The 15,613-nt window shown below is 38.4% G+C and overlaps 1 protein-coding gene across 2 annotated transcripts in view; it reads right to left on the bottom strand.

The window, feature by feature from the left end:
* The window catches only part of rngtt (RNA guanylyltransferase and 5'-phosphatase), a 116,774-nt gene that overhangs the window by 85,970 nt on the left and 15,191 nt on the right, over positions 1-15,613 (bottom strand). For both annotated transcript variants that reach the window (XM_015947531.3, XM_054748073.2), the window contains exon 9: positions 2,662-2,797. In XM_015947531.3, coding sequence (XP_015803017.3) covers positions 2,662-2,797 — 136 coding nt within the window. The remainder of the gene's footprint in view (positions 1-2,661; positions 2,798-15,613) is intronic.

Below are 15,613 nucleotides of genomic sequence, written 5' to 3'. Positions count from 1 at the left end.
ACAACGGAAGTTTCGATTTCACAATGGAACAGAACGCGTAGACGGCTTTGCCGCTGGCCGCTGCCGCGGATCGCCTCCCGTGTGACAGGTAATAAAAGCGACAGCGACAAATTTCGCTGATGGCAGTCGTTTGTCGCCTCCCGTGTGTCGAGCCCATTAGGCGATCGTTTTGGGCCACTGCTGTAAAAAAAAAAGTGAGGCACGAGCCGGAAAAACTTCTGCCGATCACAGTTCAACAACAGATTATGAAAGAACGGATAAGGCTCAAAACGCGCGGATTCTTCCTGATGTAAGAGTTGAGTCTCCTCTTTGTTGTTTTAGTTTTGGCGTTGACATCATCATAGAGCGCAACGTTCTGTGACTCTTAAAAAACTGTGAAAACGCTGAAAACCGCTTGCAGCGAAGGGCTTTTCTGATCAGGAAAAAGCTGGCAGTGAATGAGTTAAAAGAGATACCCAGAAAATGTTTCATGTTTTAAAATAATTTTCTTGAGCCAGTTTGTGCTAAATATGACCCTTTACAGGGTTAACGAAATGCCAACCAGCCTCTATCACCCCCTGTGGCCGGAATATTCCACTTGCAACTTCAGACTGGCGGGCCGCAGTGTTGGACTTAAAAAACATTTGAGCTGATATACCTGGCGCTGCAGTCTGGTTCCAGCACATTTCCTGATGTTCTAGATCACAAAAACAGCTGATTTGTTTAATGTAGTGTAGCGTGGTTAACTACATACTAGAATTAACGCTGTTTGTTAGATGATGTCCTCCGGGCACGAGGTTGGTAGAAGGACCTTAATGCGACCAAATCGGTCCTGAGATGTCTCCGTGGGTCACTCGACTGGTGAAACTATTTGCATCTCAAAATCAATAACTCTGAAGGAGTTTTGCGTCAGCTGGTTACAGTTGCGTTTATTCGAAGCAAGTCTATCGGCGTGACAGAGTGCTTTGTAGAGATTTGGGCGGCCGTCCCTCATCCCCTGGTATGGTTCAAGAACTGGCTTTTTGCTGCAGAGATTTTGGTTTTAACAAAACCCTCAGAACACGCCCTCTCAGCGTCAGAAAGCTTGGTCATGAAATAAAGACATGTGAGGTGGTTTTAACTTTACCCTGGATTCCCCTCTGCGTGAGGTGGTTAACGTGCAAGATGACCTTCTGGTTTACTGAACACACATCACGGATTATCATAAATAATTATATTATGATACCCAAAGCATAATAAGTCTTTTCAGTAATTAAAATACATTTATACTGAACCAGATGATTATTATGATGACTGTAATAACAGTAATAAAGTCAAGAGTTTATTAAAATTATTATTTGAAATTATTATTGTGAAATCTTGAAGTGTCCTTCATCTTGGGACGGAACAGCAGCCAGATAAAGATGTTGTTCCAGCACACATCACGGCTCCTGGCGTGGTAAATCTGTGGGGCAAAGTTACAGTTTGACCCAGCTGGGAAAATGTGACCTTTGTCACAAATTAGAGGCCATTCATGACGCTACAGTAGTGATGAATCACCCTAAGGGAGGCTGGGAGACAATTCAGCTGTTAGATTAAGGTGTTAAAACGATGAGCGTGCAGTGAGGAGATAGGTTTTGCTTTCAGTTCTACAAACGGACACTAGGGGGCACAAAAAAGCAAGCCAAAACTGCCTTGCTTTCCTTTAACTTCCATGTTTTAGCAATTTAATCAGATAAAGTCTAAAATAATTTCCCCACACTTTTGTCTCCAACCCTTCCCAACGTTATCTCACGTTCCTCACACTTCCTGACTCACGATGACAGTGCAAAACGATTCCCAGAAGCCCGTGTAGAATTTTTCAAACAGGTTCAAAGTTCATGAGGCAAATGGACAATTTGAGAACTTTTACAATTGTTTCAAGTTTTTTTGGAAACACCCTTGTTAATGCTGTTTGCCATTTGTCACCAATGATCACAGCAAAGTTAGATCCTGGGTAAACGGAACCTGCATCCATCCTTGTCCTCCAAATGCAAGTCAGAACACAGCAGTGAAAAGCTAAAACAGGCCAGCAAACAGAAGCAAGCACCTGCTCTGCATTAAATTTCTCGACTTTGGCAAAAAAAATAAATAAACCAAGAGCAAAAAAATAAAAGAATGACTACACTGGGATATTTCACAATACGAGTGTCAAGACAGTAGCAATCAAACTTCTGACTATATGAAATCAAGCAGTGGCAATTTCCTTCCCTGTTTTCCCAAAGCGGGAAATGAGTCATACCTGTGCACCTGCTGCTAGAGGAAAGCAGGGACCTGCGTGACCTAAACAGCACAAACAGCCTTCTATTACAGCATGAGTAAGTCATCGAGCACAGCAGAGCGCTGCGGCAAAAACACACGCAGGAAGCTGTGTAAAAATTAATTAGCTATTTCTCCAATACACGTGTGAGCGTGTTCCCGTCAGCGATTTTCGACAGGTTCTGCTTTCACTCTGAAAAACGTTCACCTTTCATCTAAGGCTCTCAACTGATGTCAATTTTCTGCAAGACCAAGCACCAGGAGCAGTGTGAGACTGTTAGAAAGTTAAAGACGAAGGAGGACACAGAGAAAGTCACAAACTAGAAAACTTAGAGTATTCCCATGGAACATGTAGCAATATAACAGCATAAAGAAACACAAGTACAAGGAATAACAACGACTCACCCCATCAAGTAGAGTGTTTGATAAATGAACACGTGGATCTTTCCGGAAAGGAAACTCTAGGTTTGCTATGTGGAAGACGGCGTTGTCTCTGTCGATCATGTACACTTCACTTTTCCCATTGATCAGCATCATGTACCTGTGGAGATTGAGGTCACACTGTAACGCATTTCTAATGAGAAACTGTGTTAAGCCTTTTAATGGTGCAGAATCGGAATGGTTACAGATGTAGGGGAAAGCCTAGAGGTCGAGGAAATCCATTTCTTTGGTTTGGTAAACTGGATAAAGACGGATTTGATTCTGTTAGAGGACAAGCTGTAGGTTGTTTGGGTTCAGTGGAGTCGAACAGTTGGACAGATTCTCTCTCCAAGGATGAGAAACTTCCAAAATGCTTGCTGTTAAACCTAAACTTTAAACCTTTTCAACAGCAGAAAAGCAGACAAGTCTAATTTAAACCAAGACGATCAGCTAGAACTGAATAGGCAAGGCAGCTTGTTTTTGACACACAAAGGCAATGCAATGAGCTTTCCATTAGCAAGAATAGCAAGAACAATGAAATCAACAAGACAGAAAGTACAACTTAAAAATGAAAACGAAACAAAGTTAAAGGATGAGCAAATACAAGGCAGAAGGTGCAGCATAAGAACAATCCTTCAAAGGCTGATGACAACATGAAAGTTTTCCATTTTGATTTAAAAGCTAAGAGTTGGGGCACATTTGAGATCATAAAGAAGGTGGTTCAATCTGTGCAGCATATCAGCTAAAAGCAGCTTTTAATGTATTGTAATTTTTCTTACATCCCTAGTTATATTAATGTAATCTGTAAATATTGGTATCGGATCTCGATATTTGCCTAAATTTGTGAATTCCTGCTAAATACCATTAGATGGTAATTAACTAAGAATATACAATAAAAAAATATCACATTTGGAAAAATATAATCTTATTATGGGTAAAAGACCCAAACTAATTTCCTCTTTTTCCATTTCTTTAAAGCCTTGGATAAATAATATTTATCTACATTCACACTCTAATAACCCTTTAAAACAAAGAAACAAGAAGGTTAATTAGCTATTGTGTCCAGTGTGTCACTTGATTATTAACTTCATCATCACTCTGCTCTAATGTAGGAGCTACACACAAGCAATTGCTGACTTTCTGTTAATTATATATTTGAAGGAACTTGATATGTTAATCATACTCTCATATTGAACTGTCAAAAGCAGCAAGGGATGAAAACAACACACTAGATTGTAGCTACACCTCTCACCACAAAAACATGAAAGAGTCCTTATGCTTCTGGTGTGTAAATGAGTTGCGTTCAACGTGACGAGAAGGTGTAAAAGCTTTCAGTCTGATGAGGAGAATGAAGGTTCAAACAGATACCTTCTAATTACCACCAAACCAAAGCAACTACTGGTGCTTTAATCTAGACGGGCTGTGAAAAAACACACTTACTATTAAAGAAACAAGGAAATTAACTTCGTTAGTGCAGACGGAACTATTTAATGTCTTTTGATGAAAACACTTCAAAGCTGGAAATACTTTTTCTTTAAAACGGTGACACAAAATGCATTTTTATTTTAGCTTGTAGGATTATTCCATCCTCCACTTGCATGCATCAGTGGCGGTCCAAGTCCAACTAATCCACAGCAACTAAATAACATCCAAACCCTAATTCCATAATTTCACCTCTGTGAGGAAAAGAAAACAGAACTAATACTATCTTGGTTACACAACATCTAGAACTAAAGCTTCTTTTCTTACGCTGACACTCTTGGTGTTAAAATGTTTTACAGGGAGAGAATATTTGACCTAAAGAAGGATTTACGTGTATTTTTATCAGCAAATTGGATTTTCTCCCCACTTTTTAAAAGAAGCAGAACTAAAATTGAGGAAAATCATCAGAGAAAGCCGGGCGTTTGCTGGAAAATTACTTTTTCATCCATGAGTACACCCATCTGAGAGATTCAGCAACATAAAATCAGAAACTGTTAGGCTGTTAAAACTGCTACCAAAATAAACCATTATACCAGCATGGGTCACGATATGAGATCTGACTGGTGTTAATTTGACTCTGCTCTTTACGTTCTACTCACAGGTTTGCCGAGCTGCCAGCGCATGACGTATCAAGACTCTACCATTTGGACGCTCCTTCTCCATATTCACTAACTCTATTAAGGAGGGGGAGGTTTCTAAATAATCCAGGTGAAAAAAATTCAACTCAGATTTTTTATTTTGAAGAATTATCTCCTGTGAAAGCAATGAGGCAAGGACTCTGCTAATATAGAAACAGATCTGTTAGTAAGATGTCTCAAGAATGCTACTGTCAAGCTACTTTCTGCATATCAGGATAACACCTTGTTTACTTAAATTCCTTTAATCAAACCATTTGTTTAAATCTGAAGGATAAAGTAAGAATAAATTAGATCATTCTTGGTAAAAAAAAAAAACCTGTTGCCTTCAGTCTTTCTATTGCAAATAAATCTGCACTCACCTTGTTCACTTTGCTAATTAATATCACAAGTTTACTCTATATTTAGTTTTACATACAAATACAGACATTAAATTAAGAAGCAAGAGCTAAAACAACAAACTCACTTAAAATAAGTACACAGCACTAAGTAATTATGTGTTGGAGCTACTAATGCATACAAAGTAAAATACACTTAAATGTAAGTAACTATTACTAAGACAAACTAGTACAACATACTTAAAATTGTCCTTAGGTTTTCACTGCCGAGTATAACTTAAAAAACTAGTTCAGTAAACTAATTTCTTAATACTTTGTACTGGTTTGTATTAGTTAAAGAGCAAGTCACCCTCAAATCAACATTTTTTTGCTGATAAACTATATAAATGAGTGTCTAATCGTGCTGTTGCCTAGCAGACCGAGACATGAGACATGTCATCAATAGTTTTGCACTTTAGTGCATTTTAGTTAAAATTTAAATAATCTGCCTAAAACTGTCAGGTAAAAACTCTGCACTGCATTGGAATTTAAATCTGCCATTGCTATTGGTTAAGGGGTACACTATGACGTTAGCTGGTACATTGTCTTCACAATTTTATTGTGAGCCTGTGTGTGTGTGTGTATTTGTTAGTGGCTCCGCCCTCTCGGTCTGCCAGCCAACAGCATTTGTTGCATTTTTCAAACATGAAGTGGGTTGAGTAAGACTATTGTAGGGGGTGACTTGCTCTTTAAAGTAACTTGTAATTAAAGAGCAAGTCTCCTCAAATCAACTTTTTTTCTGATAAACTATATAAATGAGTGTCTATTCGTGCTGTAGACAAATGTCATCAATAATTTGGAACTTTAATGCATTTTAATTCAAATTTGAATAATCTGCCTAAAACTGTCAGTGTTGTGCCGTTGTCAGGTAAAAACTGCCCTGCATTTGAATTTAAATCTGCCATCGCTATTGGCTAAGAGGTACCCTAGGACGTTAGCTGGTACCATATGATGTCACAATGTCATTGTGAGCCTGTGTGTGTGTGTATTTGTTAGTGGTTCCACCCTCTCGGTCTGCTAGGCAACAGCATTTGTTGCATTTTTCAAACAGGAAGTGGGAGTGGAGTAATACTTTGGTAGGGGGTGACTTGCTTTTTAAGTTAATTTTACTTTGTGTGCAGTAGTACCCGCAACACATAATACCTAGTCCCGTGCACTTATCATTTTAAGTGCAATTAGTTTTCATGATTTTTTCAAGTAAATGGAATTAATCAGATTTTACAGTGCAAAAATGAACACAGAGGGCAAATACCCGAAAGAGTCAATATATAAGACTATTGTAGTGACCAGAAAGAAGTTCCTGCACTGGTCTTTATTCGAGTTGAACAAACAAAATAAGCTGCAAAAAATAAAGTGCATTCAATTAATTTTAATTCTGGTAATATGAAATAAACTCATTAAATAAAAGACTGACTTTAGAAGATTAAAAACTTGCTAACTAAGTTTTGACAATTCTCTATAATGCACACCTTAAAGAAAACTAGGACAGATGTCATAATTCCAAGTTCCCATCGGACAGAACGGCGCTTTTCTCAAACCTGCTGCAGCACTCCACAATTGTAACAAAGGGATTAGGTGTAATAAATATGCTATCAATACCAGCTGGAAGCCAAAATGAGTGTGAGATAGGTTTATCACTGGCTAAGAGAAATGTAGTATGGATAAAAACAACTCAATAATAAATTTTACTTTTTGTTTCATTCTAATGAATATAAACCTCACAAAACATAATTTATACTCTCTAACATCAGAAAAGTGTAGAGGCTGTGTGATGGCATGAGCACGTGTGGTTTTCAATGTGTGTTATTAGCGTTTATTGAATGGTCTTCCCAAAAAAGCTGTGAAGAAAATAGTCTAAGGAAATAAATAAGTCCAGTTGCCTTTTTTTGATGACTTAAAACTAGGGATGCACCGATGCTGGTATCTGTAAAAGTTTACCAATACCAGGAACTGATACCAATGCAGTTGCCTGAAAGTGGCTTCGCTGTAACTTATCATTTCTATTCACCTAATATTTTAGTTTTGTGATCATTTCTATTAATATATTTACATTTTATCTTCCTCACAGTCTTTTCCTGCAAGCAGAGAAGAAAATAAAACTTGTATTCCAATTCACTGCATTTCTTTGTGTGGAAAAAGTGTCGGTATCGGTAATGGTTAGTACTCAGATTCAAGTATCTGTATCGTATCGGTTTAGAAGAAAGTGGTATCGATGCATTCCTACTTAAAACCTGTCGCAGCAAATCCAGGTCTGAATCAAGTAACAATAGATGAGTAGATTGTTAAGAATAACAGAATCAATGGTAGGACACGGTGCATAATTATTGTTTTAACATCAAGTTAATCAAAATAATGATTTTCTTTATACACCTAGGTGGAAGTATGTTGCCACTTTCTATAGTAGTACATTTTAAACTAGTTTTCATGTTGGCACAATGCAATAAGAGGTTGTAAGCCAACTATTTCCAGTGTTGGTGAGTGCCTTACAAGCACACTGATCAAGTTAAGTGGCCATTATAACCCAACACCCAGTTCAAAAAGCAGAATGAAGAGATCAGTGAGACAAGTTCAAAAACACAAGGACTGGAGATAAAAATAAATAAATAACGGGGTCACCTAAAAAGCCGTCCAGCAACTGCAGGAAAAATCAAATGTGGGAGGAGACGGAAAAAATGATGAGTGGATCGAACGTTACTGCACTTATATTTTTGAGGCAGGAGTGGACACAATGAACGCATTAAAAAGGAGGAGGAAGGGAGACGAGGCGAGAAGGGGAACAGGAAACGGCTGGACAGGAAAATGATTCCGACAGACGAGATCTTCATAGTTTTCATGGCTTATTGGATCAAACAGTCCGAGTGTCACAACTGAGAGGATCTGTCAACCGTGAGGACACAACAGGTTTGCCACGAGAAGTGGTTCCCCTGCTGTCTAATTGGCCAGTTAGCCATGGGTAACGCTGTCAAGTGGGTTCAGAGAAAAGCAGGCGGAGACCATTAGTTCACTGCTACTCCCAGTGGTCCTCCTCTTCATCACAGCTTCACCTGATTCGTCTCTCCCCCCGCACTTCCCAGAAATGATGTACGCAGCAGAAACTGTAATCTGCTCCTTTGACAAATCGGAAATGATCAAATATAATGTGGTCTTTTGTGCACACAAGCATAGGTCCCAGTTAGCCTCCCCCTCTTTTGCTCTCTCCTGTCCACTGATGGTTGCTGTGGGCCTGATATTTTATTCTTACCTCTCTCCCAAACCATGCCCCCACCCCAAGCTCTTTAGCCCTAATGAGGCACAGACGGCTGTTGCGTCGGCTTTGCCATTCCGGTCTGGCAGCATGACTGACAGCAGCTGAGCTTCGGGGGAGGGCTTAGATAAGATCCAACAGCTTTGCACATCATTAGTGATACGTGAAGGAGAAGAGCTGCTTTTTTCTCATATTTTTTTAAGCCCGAGGAACACAGGATAGTTTATTTTTGTCTTTTACTTTGAACAAGTGTTTAAAAAAACTGAACTTGGGAAACAAGTATACTTTCTTAACGTGACAAATGAGCTGCTGTTAAGAATCACAAACTTTGCCTCATTACATGAATAATTGAATCAGTATCTGTGATGTCCAGGGTCTCCATTATCTACAAATAACAAGCAAAGCGGAACTGGCTGTGAAACAGTAAGGCGTAAACACATTAGACACACTTCTTGTCTTAAAGCCTCCTCTCCATTAACAAGGAGTGCCTAAGTGGGCAGATGTTTGCCAAAAACAAAACTCCACCAATGCATTGACCAATCTGAATCTAGAAACAAGTACATTTTGTGTCCAATGCAGTTTTTCAGAACAGTTTTTTTGTATCTTTTAGTCACTAAGGGGTGACGATGGCAGAAGAGTTGGATTCCCATTAATAATCAGAGGGTTGCAAGTTTGGGCCCTGATTAGTCACAGTCGTTGTGTCCTTGGGCAAGAGACTTCACTGCCAGTGTTCGACAACCTCACTTCCATCAGTGCGCCCCAGGGCAGCTGTGGCTACATTGTAGCTCACTACCATCAGCGTTTAAATGTGTGTGAGTGAGAGTGAAAGACTGGTTGTGTTGTAAAGCACCTTGGGGAGTTTTAGAACCGTAGATGGAGCTATATAAATTAAGGCCATTTAATATTTTACTAAGAATACTCTTCGTCAAGAGAAGCCAGATGTGGTGGCTCGGGCATCTGGTTAGGGTGCCTCCTGGATGCCTCCCTGGTGAGGTTTTCTGGGAGGAGAACCAAGGGAAGACCCAGGACACGCCGGAGGGACTACGTCTCTCGGCTGGCCAGGGAACACCTTGGGATTCCCCCGGGACTGGCCAAAGTAGCTTTGGAAAGGGAAGTCTGGGCCATTCTGCTTAGGCTGCTGCCCCTGCGACCCGACTCCAGATAAGCGGTTGAAAATGGATGGACGGATAAGAAAACTCTTGTAAACACCATCTCTATACAACAACACAGTCACTATGCTAGGACTTTATTTGCCCCTTTAACACTAAAACAACAATGGAATGACAACGCCTGAAGCATAGACTAAAAGCTAACACTTTGGGTATGACGAACTTTTATATGTGGCAGAAACAAAACAACAGAAGAAGAAGCTTCAATCCTACCAACTGCTGGTTCTCCTCCATCTTATAAAAGGGTTTCTCCTGGTTCCATGTCTCGTTTTTCTTGGTGGTAGTCCAGTATTGGGCCATTCCCATCTGTACCGGGTCGGCCCGGACCGGGTAGCCTCAGTCAGCCCCAGCCTGGCCCGGTTGATTCCACACATCCTTGCCTTAAGCCCATGTGGGCTGATTCTACCCACCAATCAGAGGCTTGCTCTAATGGAAGGTGTGAATTTGCTGTCAGCAGTGGGCGTGTTGGCCCTGGTCGGCCTGAAGCAGACCCCCTCGAGAAGAGGGCTGAGAATGAGCCTTGGTTGGCCCGGAAAAATACCAGGCCACCCAGATATGTAAACAACCTACGCTACCCGGCCCGGGCTGACCCGTTACAGATGGGAATGGCCCATATGTGACTTATGTTATTTTTCAACAGCTTTGTCTGTTCACTGAAGTAATAAAGTAAATGAATGTTTTGCTGTAGATGAACACAACAATGATTGGGGTCCTATGCTGTGTTAGAGAAGGGTCTACGGCAATCATTTTCCCTAAGGGAGTATTTTAGCTGTCAACACAGAAACATGAGCGGCATTTCAAGATTTGTTCACTATGGAATCTACCACCTAAACTGACATTTCAGTGTGGAAACAAGACTGAACTGAAAGTAGATGAAAGCACTTTAAATGGAGTTGTAGCATCCAATTAAAAATAAACTAAAAACTTCATTTTCTAATAACAGGCTAAAGCTTTCTAGATCAGTTGTACTCAACCTTTTTTGACTGATGTACCCCCTTTGAAATATTTTTTTCAGCCGAGTACCCCCTAATGAGCGCAAAAGCATTGGGGGGAGGACTCTGGGATTTTGGTATAATGAATTTAGCCTACTTCTACTGAATATAAAACACATTTTATGAACTTTTACTTATATTTTCCTAAAATATTTATTAAATAATTATTTTTTTAAAAGATTTTCCATGGATACTGTTTTTTTAAATGAATGTACATTTTCTCACGTACCCCCGGAGTTTCTTTACGTACCCCCATTTGAGAAAGGCTGTTCTAGATGATGTAAGTAAGTGAATCAGTTCAGTTTAGTTCAGGTTTTTTTTTTACTGACTGTATTAGCTATCCCTGTCAGACAGGTAGCCGTACCAAGCCAGTGAGGAGATAAGACTGATTTGATAAAAGATCTATAAAATAAAATGGTCAGTGTTCTATCAACGATAAAAAGATTCATCCTATGTAAAATTTAAAAAAATAAAGAGTTCCTTCCTGCAAACCTCAGCCATGTGTTGGTCAACGTTAAGTTTGTTTTTTTAAAGATCGTACCCAGATACTTGACAGTTAAGAACTGGCCAGGCCATAGGTGATCCTGTGATTTTCCTTCAACAGCTTCAGGTGATGTGCCTAGTACCATTCCACAAAAAAAATTATAAACAACAACAGGGCCATGATGGGTCTCTTCCTCCAGCATCAAACCGATTCAAACGGCTTCATCAGAAACTTTGATAAAGTGTCCATTGTTAAAATACTTATACAGTAATTTGTAAATAAAATGTAAAGGAAGGATGAGAGTGCACACGCGTTTGGACCCTGGATGATAGTAGTTTCCCTGATAAAACCCCATTGGCCCTGACTGCTTGTGGCATACATGTTAGGAAATCTAAGATCCAATTGGCCAAGCTGGGATCCAATCAAATAAAAAGCGTAAGAGTTATTTGCCAAAATGTGCGGGTCTGTTGTGTTAAAGCCTAAATGCCAGCATTAAGTGTGTTGGACAGATTTCTCAGATGGGCGTTTTTTCAGCCAAATAAAATAACTAAATAAGCAACTTCATCTGTAAACAAGCTGCAAAAGAACCACATTTACAATAGTAATTCTGTTTTAGTTCTTTTTTTGTTATTTAAAGATAAAACAATGCATAATGAACATCTAAATCTGAGAGTAAATTATGTGGTAGTTAGTGAAAGGTGAGGATATTGACAAAAGATCCAAGAAGTGAAGGGCTTCCTCGAGTCCCATTTGACAAGTGGAGTCCAAACTGAGCAGCATTATTTGTTTAAATTCCCTTGGAAGTAATTGGCCCCTTTCCCTCCTCCTCCTCCTCCTCCTCCTCATTTAGCTTATTTCTCCTTCTTCTGTTAGGCACAAACCAATCTAGCTCACACAGGCAGCTCTGCAAGATGGTGAAAAACTCTACTTAGTCTATGTCTCTCCTTTAGGCACATCCAGTGAGTTTGCGCTCTTTCCTCAAGCCCATTCGAGGCCGTGCATTTGTCAGATAACAGGCAGTGATTTTTTTCTCTATGCATCAAGAACAGCTAAAGATTTTTGCTAAGTACATTTACTTTAGTAGTTTATTAACATTGCTTGTTATTGTGCTACTGAGCAAGGCAGTTTAGCTGTCAGATGTGTTGATGTACAACTTTTGTTATTAAAACCAGATGGCTGCAATCATCCATTTGGACCTGCTCTGTCAAAACAACAGAGCTCACTTGTGAAACTCGTCAGCCCAATGCTTCAGTTAAATTATGAAAAAATGTGTGAATGTGAAGTATTTTTACTAGAATAAAACCTCATCTTGTTACTTCAAAAGTAGAAGAAGGAAACTAGGAGGTGTTCAGAATATATAATCTTTGAGAGAGGACAGTTGGCAATCTGCAGAGGAAAAAATTACATTTTTACAACCACCTAGATGAGAAAAATATTCGATTAAAAGGTTCATTCCAAGTTTTTTAAATCCATTCAACAGGAGGCAGAACGTTTAATAGGAAATTCTCTGCAGAGTCCAAGAAGTGCAGGATGGGAATTTCAAGCTAACTTGGCGTCCTGTTGATAAACTGCAAGTTACATGGTACTGATGTTTATTATATGTGTAATTTTCTTTAGATTTTTAAACCTAATTAGAAAGCACAGCTATTTTATTTAGCTTTTGAATGTTCTTAAAGTAACAATGTGTAGTTTTACCGGTAATGTTAGGTGCGCTGCCTCTTTCCGGCCACAGGATGGTCTCAGTGGCTCTTGCCTTGCCTGTCTCCCGCTCAGCTCAGCTGTGGGTAATGAGTAATCATGGGTCAGCTGTTAAAAGCTGCTCTCCTGCCCTCGGTCTACGAGAAGGTACAGGTTAAAAATTTCCCAGAATACACCGCAGTATTTTCAAAAGGATGGCGGATCAGAAGCCGGCAGCTACATCAGGGGCAAATTTCAACTTTAAAAGTAAGTCAACTAATGGTAGCTGTCGGGCTGAAATCTGAAATGTTTTTTTAATATCCAAAGCAGTTATCTATGGTTGGTTAGATGCTAGTAGTTGCAGCATTGGTGGCTAGCGAGTAGTAACTCGCTTACATCTTAGTTTAACAAATAAATACACAATTTTAAAAATAAAAGGCTCGTTATATATTTATAATGAAACTTATACGTATAAAATATAACGTCATTTCCCGTGTCACGCAATGTTACGTGACTGCCGTGGTCATGTGATGCAAGTCTGTTCCATTTAACCGTTTTCGTTGACCAAAGGACAGTGTCCTTGTAAGCAAGGCGCCTGGCATCACAAGACATCGCCAAGACATTGTTCAGCTCTTTTCTCAGGCATTTGTTGTTTTTAAATGTGCTATACAAAAAAAGTTGATTGATTGATTATTTGATTTAGTTTTTCACACTTTGATGGGTGAGATTGTAGAGTTATACAGCCAGAGCAGCAGCAGAACATGATGACCTTCAACGAGGGAACGAGGGAAAAACACAAACTCAATCTCACATGAAGGAACAGAAAGATCCACATCCTGTACACCTTGTGTTTTATGGCTGAAGTTAAGTATTGTTTGTTAAAATTACCTAAATAAAACTGCATCACAAACAGGATGTGGCAAAAACAAGTAAATGTCAGAAACAAAGAGTTTTTTATCTAGATGATGGGAGCTTTACAAAAACAGGGTTTAGTATTAATAATTGACAAAGAAAAATAAAATGACACTAAATTAGAAATCATTTCTAATGCAAATCATCACCACAGTCTTTAGTCTTTTAGTTAATGGAATTGAAATTGAAAGAGCGTACAAAAATACATTTCTTGGAGTGATAATTGATGACAAGTTGAGTTGGAAGTCTCATATAAATCATGTGAAAACAAAAATGTCAAAAACCATTGCTATACTCTACAAAACAAAGTATGTCCTGAACAAGAAATCCTCACACACACTTTATTGTACTCTGTTGCTTCCATATATGACTTATTGTCTTGAGATATGGGGTAATGCATATAAAACAAATACTCATCCTATTTTCAAGTTACAAAAAAAGAGCTATAAGAATTATAAATCAATTTAACTATATAGAACCAACTAACATTATGTTTATTAATCTGAATACCCTGAAATTTTATGATTTAATTGAATTTAAAATAGCACAGATAATGTACAAAGCACAAAATAACTTGCTTTGCCGCAGTACTCAGAAGCTGTTTAAACTTAGAGAGAGTCAATATGACTTAAGGGGAACTGAATTCTTTAACAAAAACAGAATAAGGACAAATATAGAGCAGAGATGTGTTTCTGTTAGAGGAGTTAACCTGTGGAATAGTTATGACAGTGACTTAAAAAGGTGTAGTTCATTTTCCTGGTTTAAAAACATGTTTAAAAATAGAGTATTAGAAAAATATAAAAAATCAAGAATGAAAAGGGCAAAAATAATGACACTGTAACTCTTGATTGTTTTGCTTTGATGAAGTTACTTACTTAAGGTGGAAAGTTTTTTGTTTTGTTTGTTTTGCTTTGTTTCATTTTCTGCATGCAGCCCCTGTACTGGAGCTTCATGCAAATAGATCTTTGTTAGAAGGGTTGGCGTAATAAACAAATGCTTCAGCCAATACCTTTTGATTGGCCTCGTCTTTGTGGTAATTTTTTTGTTTTTATTTCTTTAATATTTTGTTTTTCACTGAGATATTTGAATGCTAATCAATCAATCAATAAAGTAAGTGATAATTAGTATATTAAGTGTTTCATTTTATTATTATGTAATTATTATTTATATTATATTATATTCTATTATATATTTTTATTATATTATATTTTTTATTATATTATATTGTATTTTATTTTATTTACACTATTTATACTATTGTTTACATTTATTAGTATGTTAGGTTTTAATGTGTTTTATTTAGGTAATTTTTTTGTGTTTTTAATGAAAAATGAAAAGAAGATTCCATAATTACACTCTATCAAATTAATGAGCAAGAATGTTGAGGTGATGAAAATGGAGTCAAGTGGAAACGAACAGTTTTACCTGGTTTATTATTATCCACCTCCAAAGGAGCAAACTAGAATTCTGTTATCTCTATGATAATGGGTTTACCTTTGAGTGTGAGTAGAATGTAGTATGTTTATTATAATCAGAGTGAGTCGTGCACATCCTGAGCCTGGGTGATGATGACTCATTCTGAGCATGGAGCTCCTCTTTTTGCATCAGTATTTCATGCCTGAAAAATTCAATACTCTTCAAACCCTAAGTAGCTGGAAGGCAAACAGGCTGCACGTCAGGAGTTCAGGTAGCAAAAGATGAGCTCAGTCACCATGATAAAAAAATAACTTGAGAGCAAAACTTTTAACAACATTTTTAAGCATTTGCTGATAACAGCAGCTAATTACACACATTAGCAGCATCCTGGTCCGGAGCCAGATCTGTTCTCTGCCAGTCTCGAGCTTACAGGAAATTAAAGCAACGATATGTAAAAATTTGAAATTGACTGCAGTCATTAAATATTCATCAGCACGTGCACATTTGCACCAGCCAGAGAGAAAGCGCTTCACAACAGACTACCAGAAT

Source organism: Nothobranchius furzeri, chromosome 2 (assembly GCF_043380555.1).
Source record: "Nothobranchius furzeri strain GRZ-AD chromosome 2, NfurGRZ-RIMD1, whole genome shotgun sequence".
NCBI classification, from domain to species: Eukaryota; Metazoa; Chordata; class Actinopteri; order Cyprinodontiformes; family Nothobranchiidae; genus Nothobranchius; species Nothobranchius furzeri.
This window is presented reverse-complemented; position numbering and strand designations above follow the sequence as displayed.